The 18,180-nt window shown below is 38.5% G+C and overlaps 2 protein-coding genes across 3 annotated transcripts in view; both read left to right on the top strand.

Annotated features, from left to right (window-relative positions):
- Nucleotides 1–451: 451 nt before the first annotated feature.
- Nucleotides 452–2,914, top strand: tmed6 (transmembrane p24 trafficking protein 6). The gene is made up of 4 exons (XM_007889289.2): nt 452–664; nt 1,071–1,197; nt 1,868–2,019; nt 2,625–2,914. The coding sequence occupies exons 1-4, from the start codon at nt 452–454 to the stop codon at nt 2,856–2,858; spliced, it is 726 nt and encodes a 241-aa protein (XP_007887480.1). The 3' UTR covers nt 2,859–2,914.
- A 1,291-nt stretch (nt 2,915–4,205) lies between these two features.
- Nucleotides 4,206–18,180, top strand: part of wwp2 (WW domain containing E3 ubiquitin protein ligase 2) — a 66,506-nt gene continuing 52,531 nt past the window's right edge. For both annotated transcript variants that reach the window (XM_042340239.1, XM_042340238.1), the window contains exons 1-4: nt 4,206–4,279; nt 10,758–10,839; nt 16,255–16,399; nt 17,207–17,328. In XM_042340239.1, coding sequence (XP_042196173.1) covers nt 10,770–10,839; nt 16,255–16,399; nt 17,207–17,328 — 337 coding nt within the window. In that variant the 5' untranslated portion in view covers nt 4,206–4,279; nt 10,758–10,769. The remainder of the gene's footprint in view (nt 4,280–10,757; nt 10,840–16,254; nt 16,400–17,206; nt 17,329–18,180) is intronic.

Genomic DNA, 18,180 nt, shown 5'->3' with positions numbered 1-18,180 from the left:
TAGATCTGTAAAGTTTATGAGGGGATAGATGAACATTTAGGAGTTCTACTTGATGATCCTTTGGGGATCAGAGAACATCAGTGTAATATTTTGTTTTCTCTCATGACATTGGTGGATGGGATGAAGCGCTTAAAGAGAGGTTTTGCAATAGGAGTGTTTTACACCCAGTCATCAGCAAACAAGCTGCTTGATTTTGATTACAATGGAATATAATTGGAAATAGCAAGCGGAATGGACTTTTTCATGTTCTATATAGATTGTGTAATAGTTTAGCTTTTTTTTCCGGAAGACTTATAATTCTTTTTTACAGGTGTAAAAGACATTGGACAGGATTAATGGGCATTGTAGATTAGATAAAAAAGTTAATTATTTCCAATGGGCTGTGCCATTTTATTAAGGTTTCAGTCACATTTTTCTAGATGTATTGCAAACCATTTCTCTGGCAGTAAAAATGTCTACAGCGGTTATTGTGTTTGGGTATTTGTGTTTTATCCTGCTTACAAATACAAAATGTCAAAGGATTGAGGCGATGAGTGATTCCAGTGACCCAGATGTATTCGGTGGCGCAGATCAATACGACTTCTCTATCATTGTTCAAGGAGGTGGACAGGAATGTTTCTGGCAGTACGCGGAGCAGATGGGATATTTTTACTTCAGCTATGAAGTAGGATCTTGTGTTTTAGTTTGGTTTGGGGTCACATCAGTGTATAAGTGAGACATAAAATGTAGAAAATTTGAGGTACTCAGGAAATGTTTAAACTGCTATCGCCTTATGATTTATTAATACCGTGATGACAATTAGATTCCTTACTGCCATTTTTATTTTATATTATGAAGAAATCCTGGTTTCCCTCTTCCCCACTAATAAGTGAGATATGCTGGCCTGAATGACTATTAATAGTGTCATAAATAGTTTTTAACAAAAATTCTAAGAACTGTTCCATTTTTTTTAACAGAAGGAAAATATAATTTATTTCAAAGAGCAAGTTAAAATTAATCCGGAGTTTGTGGATGGCATTGATTATTTTGAAATGTTTATTTTCTTTTCGGAAATGTCTTTCAATTCCTAGGTTCAGTGGGTGATGGGAATACAGAATAGTAGAGCCATCACCGTCTCAATTAATGCCCCGAGTGGAAGCTTGATAGATACATCTGCTGAGGCAAGTGGGCAAATCAACTTTAAAACCAATGAGTCAGGTATGTCTCATCGCGTTTGTATGTTTTTCCCCTTTCTGCAAGCATCGGCAGGTGGCAGTATGAATAGGCTTTTCTGCTTCTAAATTGCTTTACAGATGGAAGTAATGTAGTTTACAGCATTAATAAATTGGGCATAAAAGATTATGAACAGATCAGCACAAAAAGAGTGACTGAGATTTGATCCGGCACTTCATATGTCTCATGAAAACAGAATGGATGTTGCAGCTGTACTTCAACATAATGTATAAGTTAAAGTCTGCAGCTGTGAAACCTCATACTCCTCTACCTGGGGAACTCTGTTCATACAGTTATTTTCTGGAGTTTTGCCGGAGTAAGCAGAAGATGAAGCAGAGTTCTTGAAGCATGCTTTAGGTTTTGTGACTGACTACTTGCCCAATAATCAAGCGCTCTGGAATGCTACCCTGCAGGCGGGCACTATATAAATACAACTTGCTGTAATTTAATCTTTATGGCGAGAAAATAATTTGTGTTCTTTGTATGGCATTTTCCTAATTTTTTTATAGTTTAGTGAATTCTACCCATAATACAGAAAAACATAATAAATAGAATTAGACCATATAACAAGAGCATAATAAGCATGATGAACAATAATGCAGAATTAGACCAATATATCAATAATTCATTCATTTTAATCTTTTGCATTTGTCAGGGTTTTACCAGTTCTGTTTGAATAACTTTTTGACCAGCTTTGGATCGAAGCAGATCTTTCTCAACTTCGGTGTTTACTATGACAGATTTGATGACAAAAAAAGAGAAAATCTAGAAAGAATTGGATTGAATGACACAGTTTCTGCAATTCGGGTAGGTTCATAGAACTTCATGCCAACCTGGATTTTGTATTACAGACTGCTGACTTTTAATATGTCTTTTTTGGAACACCTTTGCTGAGGTCGGGTGGTAATTGAGTAACTCACATGAGGGCTGAACTCATGAAACCTACAATGTCATTAATGCTAGAAAATTCTCAGGGGCACTTTACATCAAATTTAATAGAAAAATAATGTTTCTCATTTCTTCCCTCATCCTTTCTCACATCTAACTTTTTACAATCCCTTTGTGATTCATTACAATTTCCCTCTATTTATAACTTCTTGTTGATACTTAAAAAAAAAGTGCCTTTTATTACTTTGCAGGATCAATTTTCTCTAGATAATTTCTTGGAGCTGGAAAATTCTTTTTGTTTAATCAAATAACAGACGTCTTATTTGTGTGTAACTAAAATTCCAGAACTGTTAGTTTCTAATAGCTTTTAATTCCACAGCCCAAGAATGAAATACTCTTAAGTGCTGTGCTATCAAAATATCCTGCTTTTTCATCATACTGATTTTCATTTAGTTTTCCTATCTATTGCACAAATGTCATTTTTGTTTACCCATTTAATATTCTTTTGCTTTCCCCCTTGACAGGAAACGGCTATGAAAGTGGAGAACTATGTCTTCCACATGTGGAGATACTATAACTTTGCCAGAATGCGTAAAGGAGCCGATTACTTTCTTGGTTTAGCAAACAATAATTATGTGACCTGGTGGTCATTAGCTCAGAGTGCAGTCATTGTTTTATCTGGTGTTCTACAAGTTTATTTTGTGAAGCGCCTGTTTGATGTGAAAAATACCACTCCAACTTCAAAACCTAGATGTTAGATGAAGTTATACTCCAAGAATGTAAAGGTTTTCAGGTCATTGCAATATTAAAAAAAAATGAGAGTTTGGCTTTTTATTTAGTTTTCTTTCGTAGAGTTCTGTTTTTTAGAGTTCTTTTGTAGAGACCTGAAACATCCACGCTTAATCAAATTACTTCATCTGAAACTACCTTCAAAACACAATCAGGTTAATGTGGCAGCACAATTTTGTCTTTACCTGCAGTTTGGAGGACAGTTTTGCCTTTTTAGTTCTGCTTCAGTCAATTCACGTACAGAATACATTGTTGTTTGCTAAGGGATGTTTCTCACCATTTGACAAGTTTAGCATTGTGTCCATATTGCGATTGTAATTAACTGATGCATAAATAATAGAAATATACAAAAGAATTAGATTTTACATGTGCTCGTAGACTAAACTAAAAGATTGCTATTTTAGCAATCAGTGTTTGATGGACCATGAGGACAGATCATCTGTTTGATCTTTCCTTTCAAACAGGTAATGACTGTCAGAGTGACATAAAGTAGTGGCAATTGTTTTTAAAAAAAGCATATTTAAAAATGTTTTCTTTGTGTGCACATATTATAAAATGTAGCTTGCCAATGACGCCTATAAGAATCGCACAGACTTTTGCAGTGCAGCAATATGGAGCTGGAATATGCATTGAGCGAGAAACAAACAGATGGTTGTGCGCCAAGCAGTCTTTCCAATACGATGGGAGGACAGATTCTGCCTTCCGATGACCTGGGCCAATAGAAAAGTGCAGAGATATTTGCCCCCAATTGCGGGGCAATCTTGACACGTTTCGCGGAAAATTGGGAGGAGCTGATCGGTGCTATTGAGATACATTTTCCTGCCAACCTGCATTAAAAAAAAACGAGAATATAACACATCGACTAATTAGGCTGGTTGCGAAACCTGTTTTTTTTATTAATTGAACCCCAAAAAAAACTGGGCCGTGATGGGCGTGGGGGCGAGGGGAGGGGGGGTCGGGTTTTGGCAAGTCAACCAAAACCAATGACAAACCGCGTAAGTCTTCGGAGGGGAACCTCGGGCCGTCTTGGGGGTGGAATTTATCATTATTGTGCAATGCCACTCAAAAACTGCACAAATGCCACAGACATGGGGGTAAGGGAGGGGGAGGGAGGGGGTGACCAGCTGAGCAGCATCACACCTGTCTTGTGCTCAGCTGCTCTGGGTGGGCGGAGCCTGGAGTGGGGGGGCGGGGCGAGGGGGGGAAAGGGGGGCGGGGTCGGGCTCTGCTACAGCCGCTCGCCGATTGGCTGCTGGTTGGGTAGGAGGGGGCGGGGCTCGTGCCGATGGCCGTGTACTTCCGGGCGGGGCGGGGCGGAGGGGGGGATCACGTGACGGTGGCCGGAGTGGGGGCAGGCGGAAGTGGAAGCGGCAGCGGCAGCGGACGGGAGGTAAAAAAAAAAGAGGGGGTCGCCGCTCGCGCTCCGGGTTCCCCGTCAACGGTTTTTTTTTGAAAACGAATGGGTGGGGGTCGGGGGGGGGGGGAAAGGGGGGGTTTAGTTTATGATCCACAGAGTGTCTGTGTGTGTGTGTGTGGCGGCGGGTCCAGTGTAATGTGATGGTGGGGGGGGGGGGAGAAGCAGAGCTTTGGAGCCTGACGCCGGGTTGAAGGGTTCCCACCGAGTCTGTAAACAAACCGTCCGCCCGCGCTCTTACCCTCTCTCTCTCACTCTCTCTCCTCGGCGTTCGTGCCGAAGTGGCAGCAATCGCTTGTGCCGAAGGGGGTTGGGGGGGGGTGGGGGGTGTCATCTCTCCCTTCCTCCCCCACCTGCCCCCCACCAACACACACACACTCTCACCGCGAGCGCTTCACATCGAGATCGTTGCCCGTCTTAATCCTCTCTCTCCCCCACCCCCCCCCATTTGCCACTATCCTTTAGTGTTGCAGCTACTTAAGCAAAGCGCTTGCACCCCCACCCCCCCAATTGCTCCCGCACCCCCCAATTGCTCCCCCACCCCCCCACCCTCCCCCCAATTGCACCCCCACCCTCCCCCAATTGCTCCCCCACCCCCCCAATTGCTCCCCCACCCCCCCCACCCTCCCCCAATTGCACCCCCACCCCCCCACCCTCCCCCCAATTGCTCCCCCACCCTCCCCCCCAATTGCTCCCCCACCCCCCCCCAATTGCTCCAGAGCCTGTTGGTGGGTGGCATGTTTGCCTGTTGCTTGATTCCATTTCCGCGTTGATGTTTCACCTGAGCTCTCTGTGAAGTTTTTTTGGGGGAAAAAAAACTTGTGTGGATCGTGCACTGAAAACTTGACATTCTTAAAGAAAATCTTACACACGCCTACACACGTCCTTCTTGTCAGCAATCTGTATTATATGTTACACATACTATATATACACACACACACACACAGGTGTTGTCTCAGAGGATGGACTGGTTAAAAGGAGGTGAGATGAGCTGGAACATCCTTGTATTACTTGCGTTGTGATGGTAGTAAGGAATATTTGGTCCTTGCGATGGCGGCAGGGATATTTGGTTCTTTTACTCCTTTAGAATGCAACTAGAGCGCCATATGGGTAATATTGTTACTGGTGTTGTTCGAGAGGTCATGGCATTTTATTAGTTACAAGCTCGTAACCAGAACAAACCGGCTTCCATCCACTCTGTGACCCCAGCAGTGTTGTGAAGCAGAAATGAACAAACAGGGTAGATAAGTTACAGAGGGTTATAGGTGAGATTGATGTGATGTCATGAGTAAGCGGTTTGACAATATGCATTCATATTAATGTTATGCTTTAACAATTTCAAACTCCCCTCTCCCCATTTGTTTACCAAGCCTTTTTACGAAGAAGGTGTCCATAATGTTGATGGGCTTTGATGCGATTTTGAGCATACCGGTCTTGAGGAGATGGGAGATCAGAGCGTTGGAATCAACCCCATGACTTCTGGTCTAAAACTCAAGAGCATTGCGAACTGATAACGTTAGGACATTTCAGCAAGATAATAACTTTGAATTAATATATGCATACTTGTGTTTTCTTTTGTTGTCATTTTATATAGATTAAAAAAAAGTAATTATGCTCCAATAACTTCCGAGCAAAAGCCTTTGTCAAGTGTTGCAATGTTACACTTTTTCCACCCACCAAGATATAGCATAGATTTATCTTATCCACTGTCAGGTAAGATATGAAGCATTACAGTCAATGGTGGATCATTATAACCTTCCTTTGGCTCATAAAGAATAAAAATGTTGCCATGGCACTACAGAGCTGATCCATGACAGTTGGAAGATGATAATTGGGAATAAATTATTGAAATTGGCTATTCTTCAAATACTGGAGTATAGTGCAGACCATGTTCTGACTTACAATGTGAGAATATAAAATTTGCTAATTGATCCCTTCAGAGTGGTTCATACATGTTGATTTCTGATTTCAACCGGTACAAATCGGTATTCTTATTTTGCCAACATTCTCCAATCAGAGAAAGTTAATTCTCATTGTGAAACGTTTTGTACCACAAAAATCACCAACTTCTGGGTCCCGATGGATGACACTTCTTGCACGCTGAACATGGGCTGAGAGAGAGCTAACATTTTAGTGCAGGGAGCGACACTTGTAACATTATGACCCAAAAACAATTATTCTCAAGGGTGGGGATAAATAACATAATTGAGCATTGTAGACGTAAGAAATATATTGATTTGTAAATTTTGGTCTGGACACAAATGCTCGTGTAATTCGGGTATGAATAACACTGAAACGACATTCCTAGCATTTCAATAACAAACCAAATTCGCAGAGTTGCAGTTGGAAGACTAGTTGCCACTTGTCAATTCTTATTGGAATAGCATAAAAATTTCCTTTTGTGACAAAGCGTTTTTCTGTACAGCAACAATAATGAAGAATAATTATAATACTATAACGTGTGGTTGGTTATTATCCACACAGCTTTCATATATTGATTACCAGTGTGTTTGCTTTTAGTATTGTCTGTGTTTCTTCAGTTTTGATGATAAATTTGAGTTCCTCTCTCACCCTCCGTTCTCATTGGTGTTGCTCTTTATGCCAGCTGATTTGCTTGAAGATACATTTTACAATCCATCTGCAAATGGAGTGAAATATTGAGTGTTTAAATGGAGCTATTGTGACATCCTGTGCCTTTTTCAGCAGAAAGCTTATGGGCTGTGTTAAATACCAGAGGTATACTTGTGGCCTGACAATGAAACAGCAGACATTTCATTATCTGTGTGTTAAACAGTCATTTAATTAAAACTAGTAATTCAGGAGAATTCTGCACCTTAGGAAAGGATGTGGGGAATTTGGAGGGCAGTAACATCTTAAAATCCGGGTTGCATCCCCCCCATTGATGCCAGTACACTTTGTTTTTGTGATTTGTTGGTTTTGTGCCCAAATGAGCGTTCAGCTTCAGGAAGGCTTAGAGTTTTTATTTATATACAGTCATTTGAGGTATTTATTAATACAATTCAAATACAAAGAAATAAAACAGCACTTCTAATGGATAAAACAAAATGACATGAAATTCCCTGGAAAATTTAAACCAAATTATAAAAAGAATTTTGTGGGGCTCTAATTATGGATATTTGAAAGATTATGAGAATTTTTTTCTGTTTAACTTAGCAAACCACTTTGATCACCTGCAAAGTAAATAAGTACCTAGAAACGTTACTGTTGTCCCCTGACTACATATGACCTCTTGCTAGAAATTTCTCAATTGTAGATTATTAAGCTTACAGTAACTATTATGGGGGCTTGTGTAATGGTGTGTTTAGCAATAATTTTTCTTCATTCCTCTTTTGTGAGATGAATACCTCTCCTTTGCCAGTGATTTGTTAAGTCTGTCGTTGATCTACTCACAGCAAGAGAACCTATCTTCAGTGTTTATGGAATATTTTGGACCAGTGAGTAGCAGCAGTAAAACTCAAACCAAAGATACATGACTCTTTTTGGGTGCCAGAGTATTAAAATGATCTGCCACGTGTAAGATCAATTTAATAATCTTCTCACATTCCAATAAATGGTAAAATTATAAAGGCTATATGTTTAGGTCCCAGATGTCCTGCTCACCATTCTTGGTGTCAGCATCATTAATCATCTGGACACAAAGGAAAATATAATCATAACTATTGAAGTGCTTTCACATTTAGCTTTGAAGTAAATGGAAAGTTATTGTTTTTCATTTTTACTGATGAGTGAGACTTTTTTTTAGAAAGTGCCCTCATTGTCAACACCATATATGAAATAATGGTAATAATGGATTTGCAAAGCACTGGTATAATTAAAAACTGATTTTTGAACATGACTTTGGCAGTGATAGCTGTACAATTATATTTCGGAATACATTTTTGCCTTCATTGTCAAGTTGATTTTCCCCATTGAACATTGTCGTGGAATAATTAGCAACTTTTATTTCTTACTTTTTTAAGACGGGCAATGGCTATTGACATGAAGTCCAAATCCTGTGTATAAAGAGAGCTAAATACTCGGGGCTCATTCAAGTGAATCTCCCCAAATAATTCAAAGTTCACATATAAGTTTTTCAATTACTCTCTATTTTCTTCAGACACTTGAGTGTTAACGTTTTTATGATGTAGAAGTCTGGTAATGTATCCGGTATGTCTGAGGCTTAGAGTTTGAGTTGGGCCTATTTTGGTCGTACTGTCAGAACCCTAAGAATTCTGAAACTTTCTAGATATCAAGCTCACTGTGCTCTGCAGGAAGGTTTTGCAGTAATGTATTTCTATTTTTTGTTTCTCCAGTAAGATTTCCAATTTGGAAGAAAAAAAAGATTTGGCCAACTTTGACTTTAATTGCAAACGTTTAAAACGTGAATTTTTTGAGATTGGATTTTTATCCCACCATATCTAAAATAATATAATACTAATTCTTGCATTTGGTATAGCGCTTTTCATGTCTTCTAGACGTCTCAAAGCGCTTCACAGAACATACTGCAAAGTGAGATACAGTTCCTGTAGTTGAGCCTTCACTAACCCCCTCCACCTTTTAGTTGCATTAGGGACAAAGTAGAAAAAAAGTAGGAAAAATATCTGAAAGCTAAACTCCTATTCATGAGTGGGAAGGAGCTCAATTCCAAGACTTTGATGTTCAGTGCATCCAAAACACAGATTGTCCAGTGCCTTGGGATGTCATCCTGACCTGAAAAACGCTATACAAATGTAGTTTTGTTGTTGTATCATGGAACATGGAATTATATGTTTCTACTGCTTTTTTATTTTTGTTTATATAAAACTAGGATCTTGGACCACTTATTGTAAAAACTGTGGAGGTTGTAAACATATTATTGAGAGCTGGTTTGTGTTCCTTCCCTCTTATTCTCAGTGAGAGCATTTAAATAATGTTTTTAAATAGAGGGTTTCTTTTGATAGGCCAAATGTAGTTTAGTTCTAAAATTATACAGTATTCATTTTAATTATTTCAATGCAGCCCTACAGAGAAATTAGCTGGTGTTCATTTCCATGGAGATGCAAGATTGAGTACTATAAAGGTCTTTACCTCTGGCATAAATGTAATTTCCAGATGTTTAATTCGGTTCTTCACCTAGAAATGGAGGGTTGAATAGTTAATGAAAAATAGGAGGTGGAGGGCGCAGCAGCCATAAGTATTTGGCTTCTGACTTGTTCCATTTCATTTAATAGCCAAGCAAATAGCTCCAGGTCTGAGCAAACCCCTTGATGAGGAAGTTGGATCTAAACAGACAAAGCAAAACGTCATCTACATGTAAAATTCTGTGTGGCTTGGCACTCAACTTTTTTTTAAATGTTTAGTACCTCTAATACATAAGGGCTGTGAGATATATCCCTCCTGAGGCCATTCACCTAATTTAATCACACTTCTATAACAGTTAGAAGTGGTGCTGCAGTGTTGGCTAACATCCCAGGTTATGTTGCGAGACAGATCCTGCAGAAACTGCATCAACATTAAAAAATACTGTGCCTTTGGATTTTTAAGTTGTGTTTTGTGAACATGTATCTGGCTGGACTGTATGGGTGAGCTTAACTGTTTAGTCTTCTGGCAGTCATAGCTGTGTTTGCCTCTTGTTGGCAAGAATATTTCAGTTTCAATTGGCCTTACGGTGGCTCTACAAAAGCCACCTCTTTGTGGCGCACACTTTATCAGCATAGTAGTATAGATGACAAATCCAAATCAGTATTGTACTCCTGCAGGTATGACCACTTTAATTCGATCAGTATCTATCTACTGATACTTTTGATAGCCATAGGGGTATCTTCTCTGTAGCCATCGGAGTAGTCTTTCTGCAAGCTTGCAAATCTATTTGTAAGCACTGGGTCTTCTGGAGTAGTTCTGCTCTAACAAAACCTAGTTGATCTAAATGAGCAACCGAAGGACCAACCTATTGCAACATATTGGAAGATCTTTGCCTAGAAAATGTGTTATGTTTGGTACCCAGTGCAAACAACAAAATCCTTGACCACTTATAAACTGCATTTGTATTTTGGGGGTAAAAGTGGAGTCACTGCCAATTCTTCTCTGAACCAATTGGGTCATAATATTCATTATGTGGTTATGTAAAACTTTGCTTCAAGTAATAAAACTTGTAAAAGAAATGCAATTAAAGCTCACAGCTCATTAAATTCTGTTTCACATCGTAACATTTTGGGTCCAAGTGGCAATTCTTGTAATCTTGCAGATGAAACAATGAAAGAAGGAAATGCTCCATTCAGCAGAGAGAAAAGACTAAATGATTCCAGAACGAATATATGCTGTAAGAATTATACATCAATTGACAAGAATAAAAGAAGTGCTGTAGATTTAGAAAGGTGGAAGATGAAAATTAAGAGATTGAGATTAAAAAGTAATGCATAATGAGGAAGCAACCCTTTTAATTTAAAGTTAATGAAACATATTTGTTTTGTTTCAGGGTTGTGATGTCATGGCAGCTGCCAGTTCCAGTGTCACTGGGAGTGACCAGACCTTGGAGAAATCGCTGCTGATTTTGAAAAGTAAGTTCTACTATCTTATCAAGGCATTTGGTAGTGCTAACTCATTCGCTCGCAGTAACTACAGGTGCCAGCACAGATATGAAACAATTTCCTCAGAACCTACGTTTTAATTCTTATCATTCTCTGCAGATGAATTATTTCAGCATTATCTCCATTATCTGGGTGGAGGGTACTGGTATGTGTGAAACTGAAAGCAGATTTACAGCTTTTGGTTGCAGTTTTTCGATTTTCTTTGGTTTCAGGAAACTCTCAAGCAACAAGGCTTATATTATGCACAGTGATGCTTCTCCAAAGAATTGTTTGCAGAGATGGGAATGCTCAATCTATGTTTCAGAGTATTTTAAAGTCGAGCTCTGACAATCAGAATAAGTTGGTACAGTATATGGGTTCAAAATTGGTGGAGAATTATTGGCTTGGATACAACGGACATTAAGTCTGTGGCTGCTCCTTTTTAATGTGGAATTACAAGAACCAGCTGAAACACTGCCTCTATCAGAGATTGGGCACCTAACCACCCATTGTAAGACTAAAACTTGTTGATTGGGAATCAGTTCTGCCTTTGAAGAGCTGCACTGCAGACCCAGAAGAACCCTGATCTATGGGCTCAATTTGTGTGTCTTATTTCTCAAATACTAAAATATTTTAATTATTGGTTAACTCTGAACAAGCATTATAAAGCTTATCCTCTTTTAAATGTTTATTTCTAAAGTCATAAATATTTTGTGGTAATTGGAGACTTTTCTCCTTGATCAGTGTTGTTCGTGCACTTATTAAATTAAACTAAAACCATCTTGAAAACTATAAAAAATGATTTGTCAATAAGGGAAGTGTTGGCATTGTCTGCACTCGTGTCATCTATTGACGTAATCCTTGCTAGAAATGAGACAGCTATGTTTCTCTTGGCACTTGTCTGTTGCAGTTAAAGATTAAGCACAAAATTTTGCTGTGAGTCATAATGCAGCCTACTGCGGAAAAACACATCAGTGTTCTAGTAGCACAAACCCTTTAATATATTTCATTCAGGAACTATTTCCTGAAATCTATTGTTCATATTTAATGTCTCTGTTTTTAGAACTATACTGTTGATAACCTTAGTATGGTTCAATTTTGCATTAATTTCAGTGTTTTATGGTGTCAAAACTCAGCAGAAAATTAATTGGTGTTTGAGTGGTAGAAGCAGATCTTGTTTGAAAAATGTTAATAGTTAGAAACTTTAGGAGTAATTACAGATGTATATAAGTGTTTTATGTATGTAGATGCGTTTAAGGTGAGGATAGAACATGGAGGTTAACACAAAGCACTACATACACAAGTAGAATTTAAACTCAATCGTCCAAGTGATCCTCTGCAATAATGGAGTGCTCAAAACAGGATTAAAATTACAACTGAACAGAAACATAACCTCATTCAATGAACAGATTCACTTCAGGTTTCAATAGAACAATATATTAGTGAAATAATGAATCCTTAGGTTGGCAGCAGGTCAAGGGAAATTCTGATCTCTAGATTAACTGGTTTGGCTAATTTTCAGCTGGGAATTTTTGTGACGTATTGTATTGTAGTTGCATTAATAAAGCTATTTGAATGCGCAGAGCTGTTATGTTATCCAATAGTAGTATTAATAATTATCCAATATTCTATTCTGCTCATTTTGTCCACTCCATTTCCCTTCCTATTTCTTTATTATCTATCTTTCCAATTTTGTAACATTAATATTACTTTTTTAAAGTACTCTTAACAGGTTACAACCAAATGCTGGGTGCTCTATACATGCGGTGCTCTGTATGAGTGGTTGAGAATGATATACTGATGTAACACTGACTAAACTAAATCCGCACAACCCATCCCAACAGTGGCTTATACGGGGAGCTCTGTAGTATTGTTTCTTTGATATCATAGTGTATCTCCCTGACCAGATAACTACTTTTGATGTTTGAACACTTTCCTCATTAATATCTCACCATAATCATAATTCCAAATCTCTGATGAAAAGACAGAAATGTTTTTGTCTGAGTTCCTTTGGACCTCACTTGAGAATGAAAATGATAAAATATGTTCATAAATTTAAATAGGGCAGGGGACGTTTTTATTATACAATACAATATAATACAATACAATTTAGTCGAGGAATGAAAGCCACGCACTTAATTGCAATTTCGGGGATTTTTTTTGTGGATGTTTACAGGAGGCTCTTTTCCAGACAAACATAAGACAGGAAACCGCTCTGTATTTTTGTGTTCCATTTATAATCCCATTGTCTACTCATTTGTATAAACACTGATTATCTGACCTTTTGCATGGAAATTACATGTATGATGGCCGATATGAATGCCAGAATATTAGTGCAGGACTATATTCCAATCATGGAATAAAATAAATTCACACTTTGACAATGCGGAGATTCACTATTCCAGGGTTTCACAAGAGCTCTAGAAATTACCTTTCATACAGCTTTAGGTGACGCCATTTATATCACTTTTCTTTTTGTTTTCTATTGCTTTTCCTGACTTTAGTTAAACTCGTCGGACTGACAATTCTGTTAATTCCTCGAAGCCATTTCTCGAGACTGGTGATTTGAGGCGGCTGGGTTGATGTAGAAACTCATTAAGCACATGCTTAGTCTGTAAACGTTCAGCTCACGTCTTCACCAATAACTCACCCGTTTGTCAACAGCATTTATCACTTCAAACAAAAATATGCAAAATATTTTTCCAGTTAGAACCTCGTGGGTTACTTATGCTTCTGTTGCAAATTCACACTTGTTGCACATTTTATTTGCAATTCAACATGATCGTATCAACTAAGGAAATGTAAGTATTGAGAGTTGTTTATATTTGAATTTCTAAGATAAAGTTAAGCAACTCCACTGTATCTCAGCAATTTTGCTCGTAATTATTGTATTGTCCAAAAAAGAGCAATATTGCCCTATAAAGAGCAAGTTTTGATCCATACCACTGTAAACACTCTTATGTGAATCTCATGCAGGATTTGAAATTGAATGTAATTGCAAGCTTTTGACAGGTAATGTAATCATTTACAGCACCTAGAGTTACTTAGAAAAGTACTTACTATAAATCTAGAAGAGACAAAAGAGAGGAGAAGGCAGGTTGGGTTAGCATGATCAACAAAAACAACTTGCATTTATATAGCGCCCCTCACGCAGGGTAGTGTCCCAGAGTGCTTGACAGTGGCGGAGCACGACACTGAGCCAGTGGGAGGTGGCTGTAGGCACGGTCGAATAGGAAGGTCTTCAGGCGCGACCTGAAGATGGAGAAGGAAGGGGCAAGGTGGAGCGATAGAGGAAGAGCTTTGAAAGTGAAATACAGAAAGAGCTACTCAGCAGAGATTGGTGCTACTATGGAGTACTGTAGCATAGACAGACTGGTGGAGATGTTAACACTAGGTGTCACTGTTGCTACCAAATAGAAATGATTGTTGGTCTCCTCCCCCCAAACATGGAAAAAACATTTTAGCCCATTAGATTTTAGTGCAAATGTATTTAAAAAAAGACTTTTCTTTGTTTGAGGTAATTTTTTTTTAAAATCAAAGGTCTTTTGAAGAGCTTGAAAATTTATTTGAGGAAATAATTAGAACCATCTTAAAAAGTGACACATTCCGCTTAGTTTTTTTTTGCTTATATAGTAGTTTATTTGATTTGGCACTTAATTCAGCTGGCAGTTCTGAAACTCCAGACAGTGGGGGTGTTCCTAAATGGCCTTTACTCAAGAGTATATTTTTGAACAGTGATCTCATATGTTGAGCCTATTAAACATGTTTGTCTAATGTTGGCACAAAAATGTAATGTACCTTTTCATATGTTTTTTGTTCAAATTTGGCCTTTGTGACTTGATAGGATAAGTGGATGACTTGCTCATGTCTTCCGATAGGACTCGGAAACTGGCCTCTAGAAGTCACATTTATTTACTGAAGATTGACTTTCCGTCCCTTTAGGGAAGTAGTTTCTATTTCTGCGTGAGCCACAATATATATGTCTTCAAGATTGCCTGGAAGTGCAGTATATACGAATGAATGATTAAAAGTGTGTTATATTTGTAAAAAAATATAAGTGAGAATTTAGATTATAATAATAATAATCCTTGCATTTGATATAGCGCTTTTCACATCGGGAGGACGTCCCAAGGCGCTGAACACACTGTAAACTGAATTGACTATATATTTGTGGGTGAACGCGGCAGCCAATTGCGCACAGCAATGTCCCACAAACAGTCGTAGATTGAAAAAGACCAATTTATTATTGTTTTTGGTTTTGGAGGGATTATTATTAGGGCTGTGTGTGGAGTAAGGAAACTTGCCCAAGGTTTCGCCCTCTGCCTGGAATTGAACTCAGGTCTCTCGCTTGCAAAGCGAGTGCTCTAACCACTGAGCTACAGGACTCCATGATTATAATGACTAATGTAGAAAAGCAGTTAAGAAGCAAACCCCGTGATGCAGCTTCGGTGTTCCATCAAGTGAATGAATAATTAATTCTTAACAAACAGATGTTGTGTTTAAGCTTGCACCAAAATTAATTTTCCTCAGTTGCATTAATACTTTGGCTCCTTGATGGAGTGACTTTCAGAACCAGGGTGTTTCATTTTGAGAGGGAAAGCCTGAGATTCTCTTGATTCTCTGCATCTCCTGCCAGTGGATTGGAGTAAAATTGAAGTTCACAGAGGGAGGGAATGGGCCAGACTACTCTATGATCTCAGCTGAGCAGCAACGTAATGGTGAACTGGCTCAAAGGAGAAGAAATAGGAACACCTAATTTTACTGAAAAATATAATCCTTCATATGATTTCATATCCTATTTTCCGGGCAATCTACAAGATGTAGAAGAGTGCCACAAGATGAATCATCTGTCAATTTCTCACCCCATCCTGTTTCTTATAAGGAAGTGTTTGCCCTCCATTTTATGGGCCAAGTAAAATGGAGCTCACTATGGGAGCTCTCATGTCCTGCCTCTTCATAGTGCACAGTGTGTTAATGCAGGAACATGTCATGTGAATAACATCTTACACAGTCCCTTAGAAAGAATTTGTAGATGTATTTTGTAGTTCTGTAGCACCTTATTGCTTCATTGAAACCACAACAACAAATTGCATTTCTATAGCGCCTTTCAACAACAACAACAAAATTAAATTAAAGTGAGGATGAGGATCTTGAATTTGATCCTCTGAGGGATGGGGAGCCAGTGGAGCTGGGCGGATGTCCCAAGGCACGGAACACTTAAGGGTTTGCACCCGAGTTGGGGGTAGGAAACGTTTCAAAGCATTTCACAGGATATTGCTATAGGGTGTAATGACTATATATTTATTGCCAAATACTTGCTTGTTCTAATTTGTAATATACATTATGTTAGAAAATTGTAATATTTTACAATTCTGTTGTTCATTTTATGTATTTTCATTCACTTAGTCTTAAAAGCCAAACTTATAGTCCAGAAAGGAACGAGGATCAGTTGTTACATTGAAGTGACAGTGGACGGACTGCAAAGTGAAACTAAGAAAACTGGAAAACGAAACGGAAACCTTCATCCACAGTGGAATGAGACACTAACCTTGTAAGAGCTTCTGACACTCTTAATTTCTTGAAATTCATGTTTCTGCATGTCCCTCATGGTTTCTTCATCCCATTTACACAGTCAATCCAGCTTTTACTTCAGTTATTTAACTATAATGTACCCTGTTTCTCCTGGATCTTTTGATTAACCAAAGTGGCATAGCTGCCAGACCAGCCTCTTTGTATCTTGTTAAAAGCATGTCCCTTGTTGTCGTGTATTCTGGGCCACATGTAGCATTGCATTTCAATCAAACCAATAAGTCGACTTTTCAATGCTTTAGAAGTTGTATGAACTTTTTTCCACTCTATTTGATTCCCAATTTCTTCTGCACACCACCCCCCCAGTGTACGCCACCCCCCAGTGTACGCCACGGCCCAGCATACGCCACCGCCCTAATTGTGTTCGATGACTTGCTCCCAGACTTCCACTTGTAGCTAACTACCAAGAAGTTCAAAAGACCTAACATGAATGACTCCTGGGGTAAAAAAATTGCTTACACGTCTCTTCTCAGGGGAAACGCTTTTTTTTATCCCCTTTACTTACCCAACTCGTGTTGTGTTTCTGTGGCAGTATGAAAGCAGAGAGTGTTTTTTTAGCATTGCTTTTACTGCCACGATTGTGTTGACTTTCTCTCTATGATGGATTTACTCTGGGACCAGCTTGGCTATGTAAACAGGGTATAAAATTCAATCTCGGGTGATGTAAATAGACTGTAAAAAACTCCAATGGAAATTCAGAGGTGTTTGGATGTTTCCATGTCTGTGCTGAATTCTTCTGTCTACAGTAATCGCATATTTTTCACCCTAGGAATGTAACACCACAGAGCCGATTGGAGCTGAAAGTCTGGAACAGCCATACCTTGAAAAATGAACTATTTGGAAACGTATCCATTGACGTCTGTGACATATTAAAGAAGAACAATGGAAAGTGTGAGTTCTCGTTTTCACAAAGGTTTATTAGTCACAGAAGACTGTGGTAATCCCTACATGATGATTTTTATATAATTGAATTACTGCTACAATTACTAAACAAAAAGGTTACTGATTATCCAGAAATGTGGCAAGTTCTGGCTCCTATGTGGCAGGAACTCTTACCTTCTCAAAAAGTGAATGAACTAAGCTGAGATTTGGTTTGTGTTGCAAAGGCTTGCCGACATTCAGTTGACAGGAGGAAACTGAGCACTGGGATTGAAATCTTTCTTAAATCAAAACCAAACGTAGCCTCGAGGTTTAGAAGGTTAGCAGCTGAAATGGGAGTGACTGATCGCTCCTAATATAATTCTGAATGAAAGATGTCAAATACAGATTGAAAAGTTCCACAATTGAGAACAGATAAGTTCTTGACTGTTTTATATTAAGACTGAGCTACTGGGAGGGAAATTGGCAATGCATCCAGACGAAAGTAACTGCAGACATGTGTGTATTTCTCTGTCATGTTGCGAAAGTTTCATGTTTCTGTGGATTTTATGATCAATTAAATAATCATTCAGTTGGCCAATCTGATTTTGTAACAACAGCTGATAGGTTTGAAGCCTTATTTTGAGAAACGTGAAAGCGGGATTAAATTGTGCTTTTTGTGTGGCAGGCCAGACAGATTTAGGTTTGTGGTATTATTTTTAACCAGTGCCAGAGTGTTGCGGGAATGGTTTATTTTAGTACAAATTGCAAAAAAAACATGTTTCATGGAAGTATTAATTATGTTAAAAAGTGAAGATTTATGATATCTATTTTCAGTACAACTGCTTGATTTGTTTATCTGGCAACACAAAAAATGTGGATGGG

This window comes from Callorhinchus milii, unplaced genomic scaffold (genome assembly GCF_018977255.1).
Source record: "Callorhinchus milii isolate IMCB2004 unplaced genomic scaffold, IMCB_Cmil_1.0 Scaffold14, whole genome shotgun sequence".
Taxonomy (NCBI): Eukaryota; Metazoa; Chordata; class Chondrichthyes; order Chimaeriformes; family Callorhinchidae; genus Callorhinchus; species Callorhinchus milii.
Note: the sequence above shows the minus strand (reverse complement) of the source record. Positions and strands in the feature narration are given on the sequence as shown.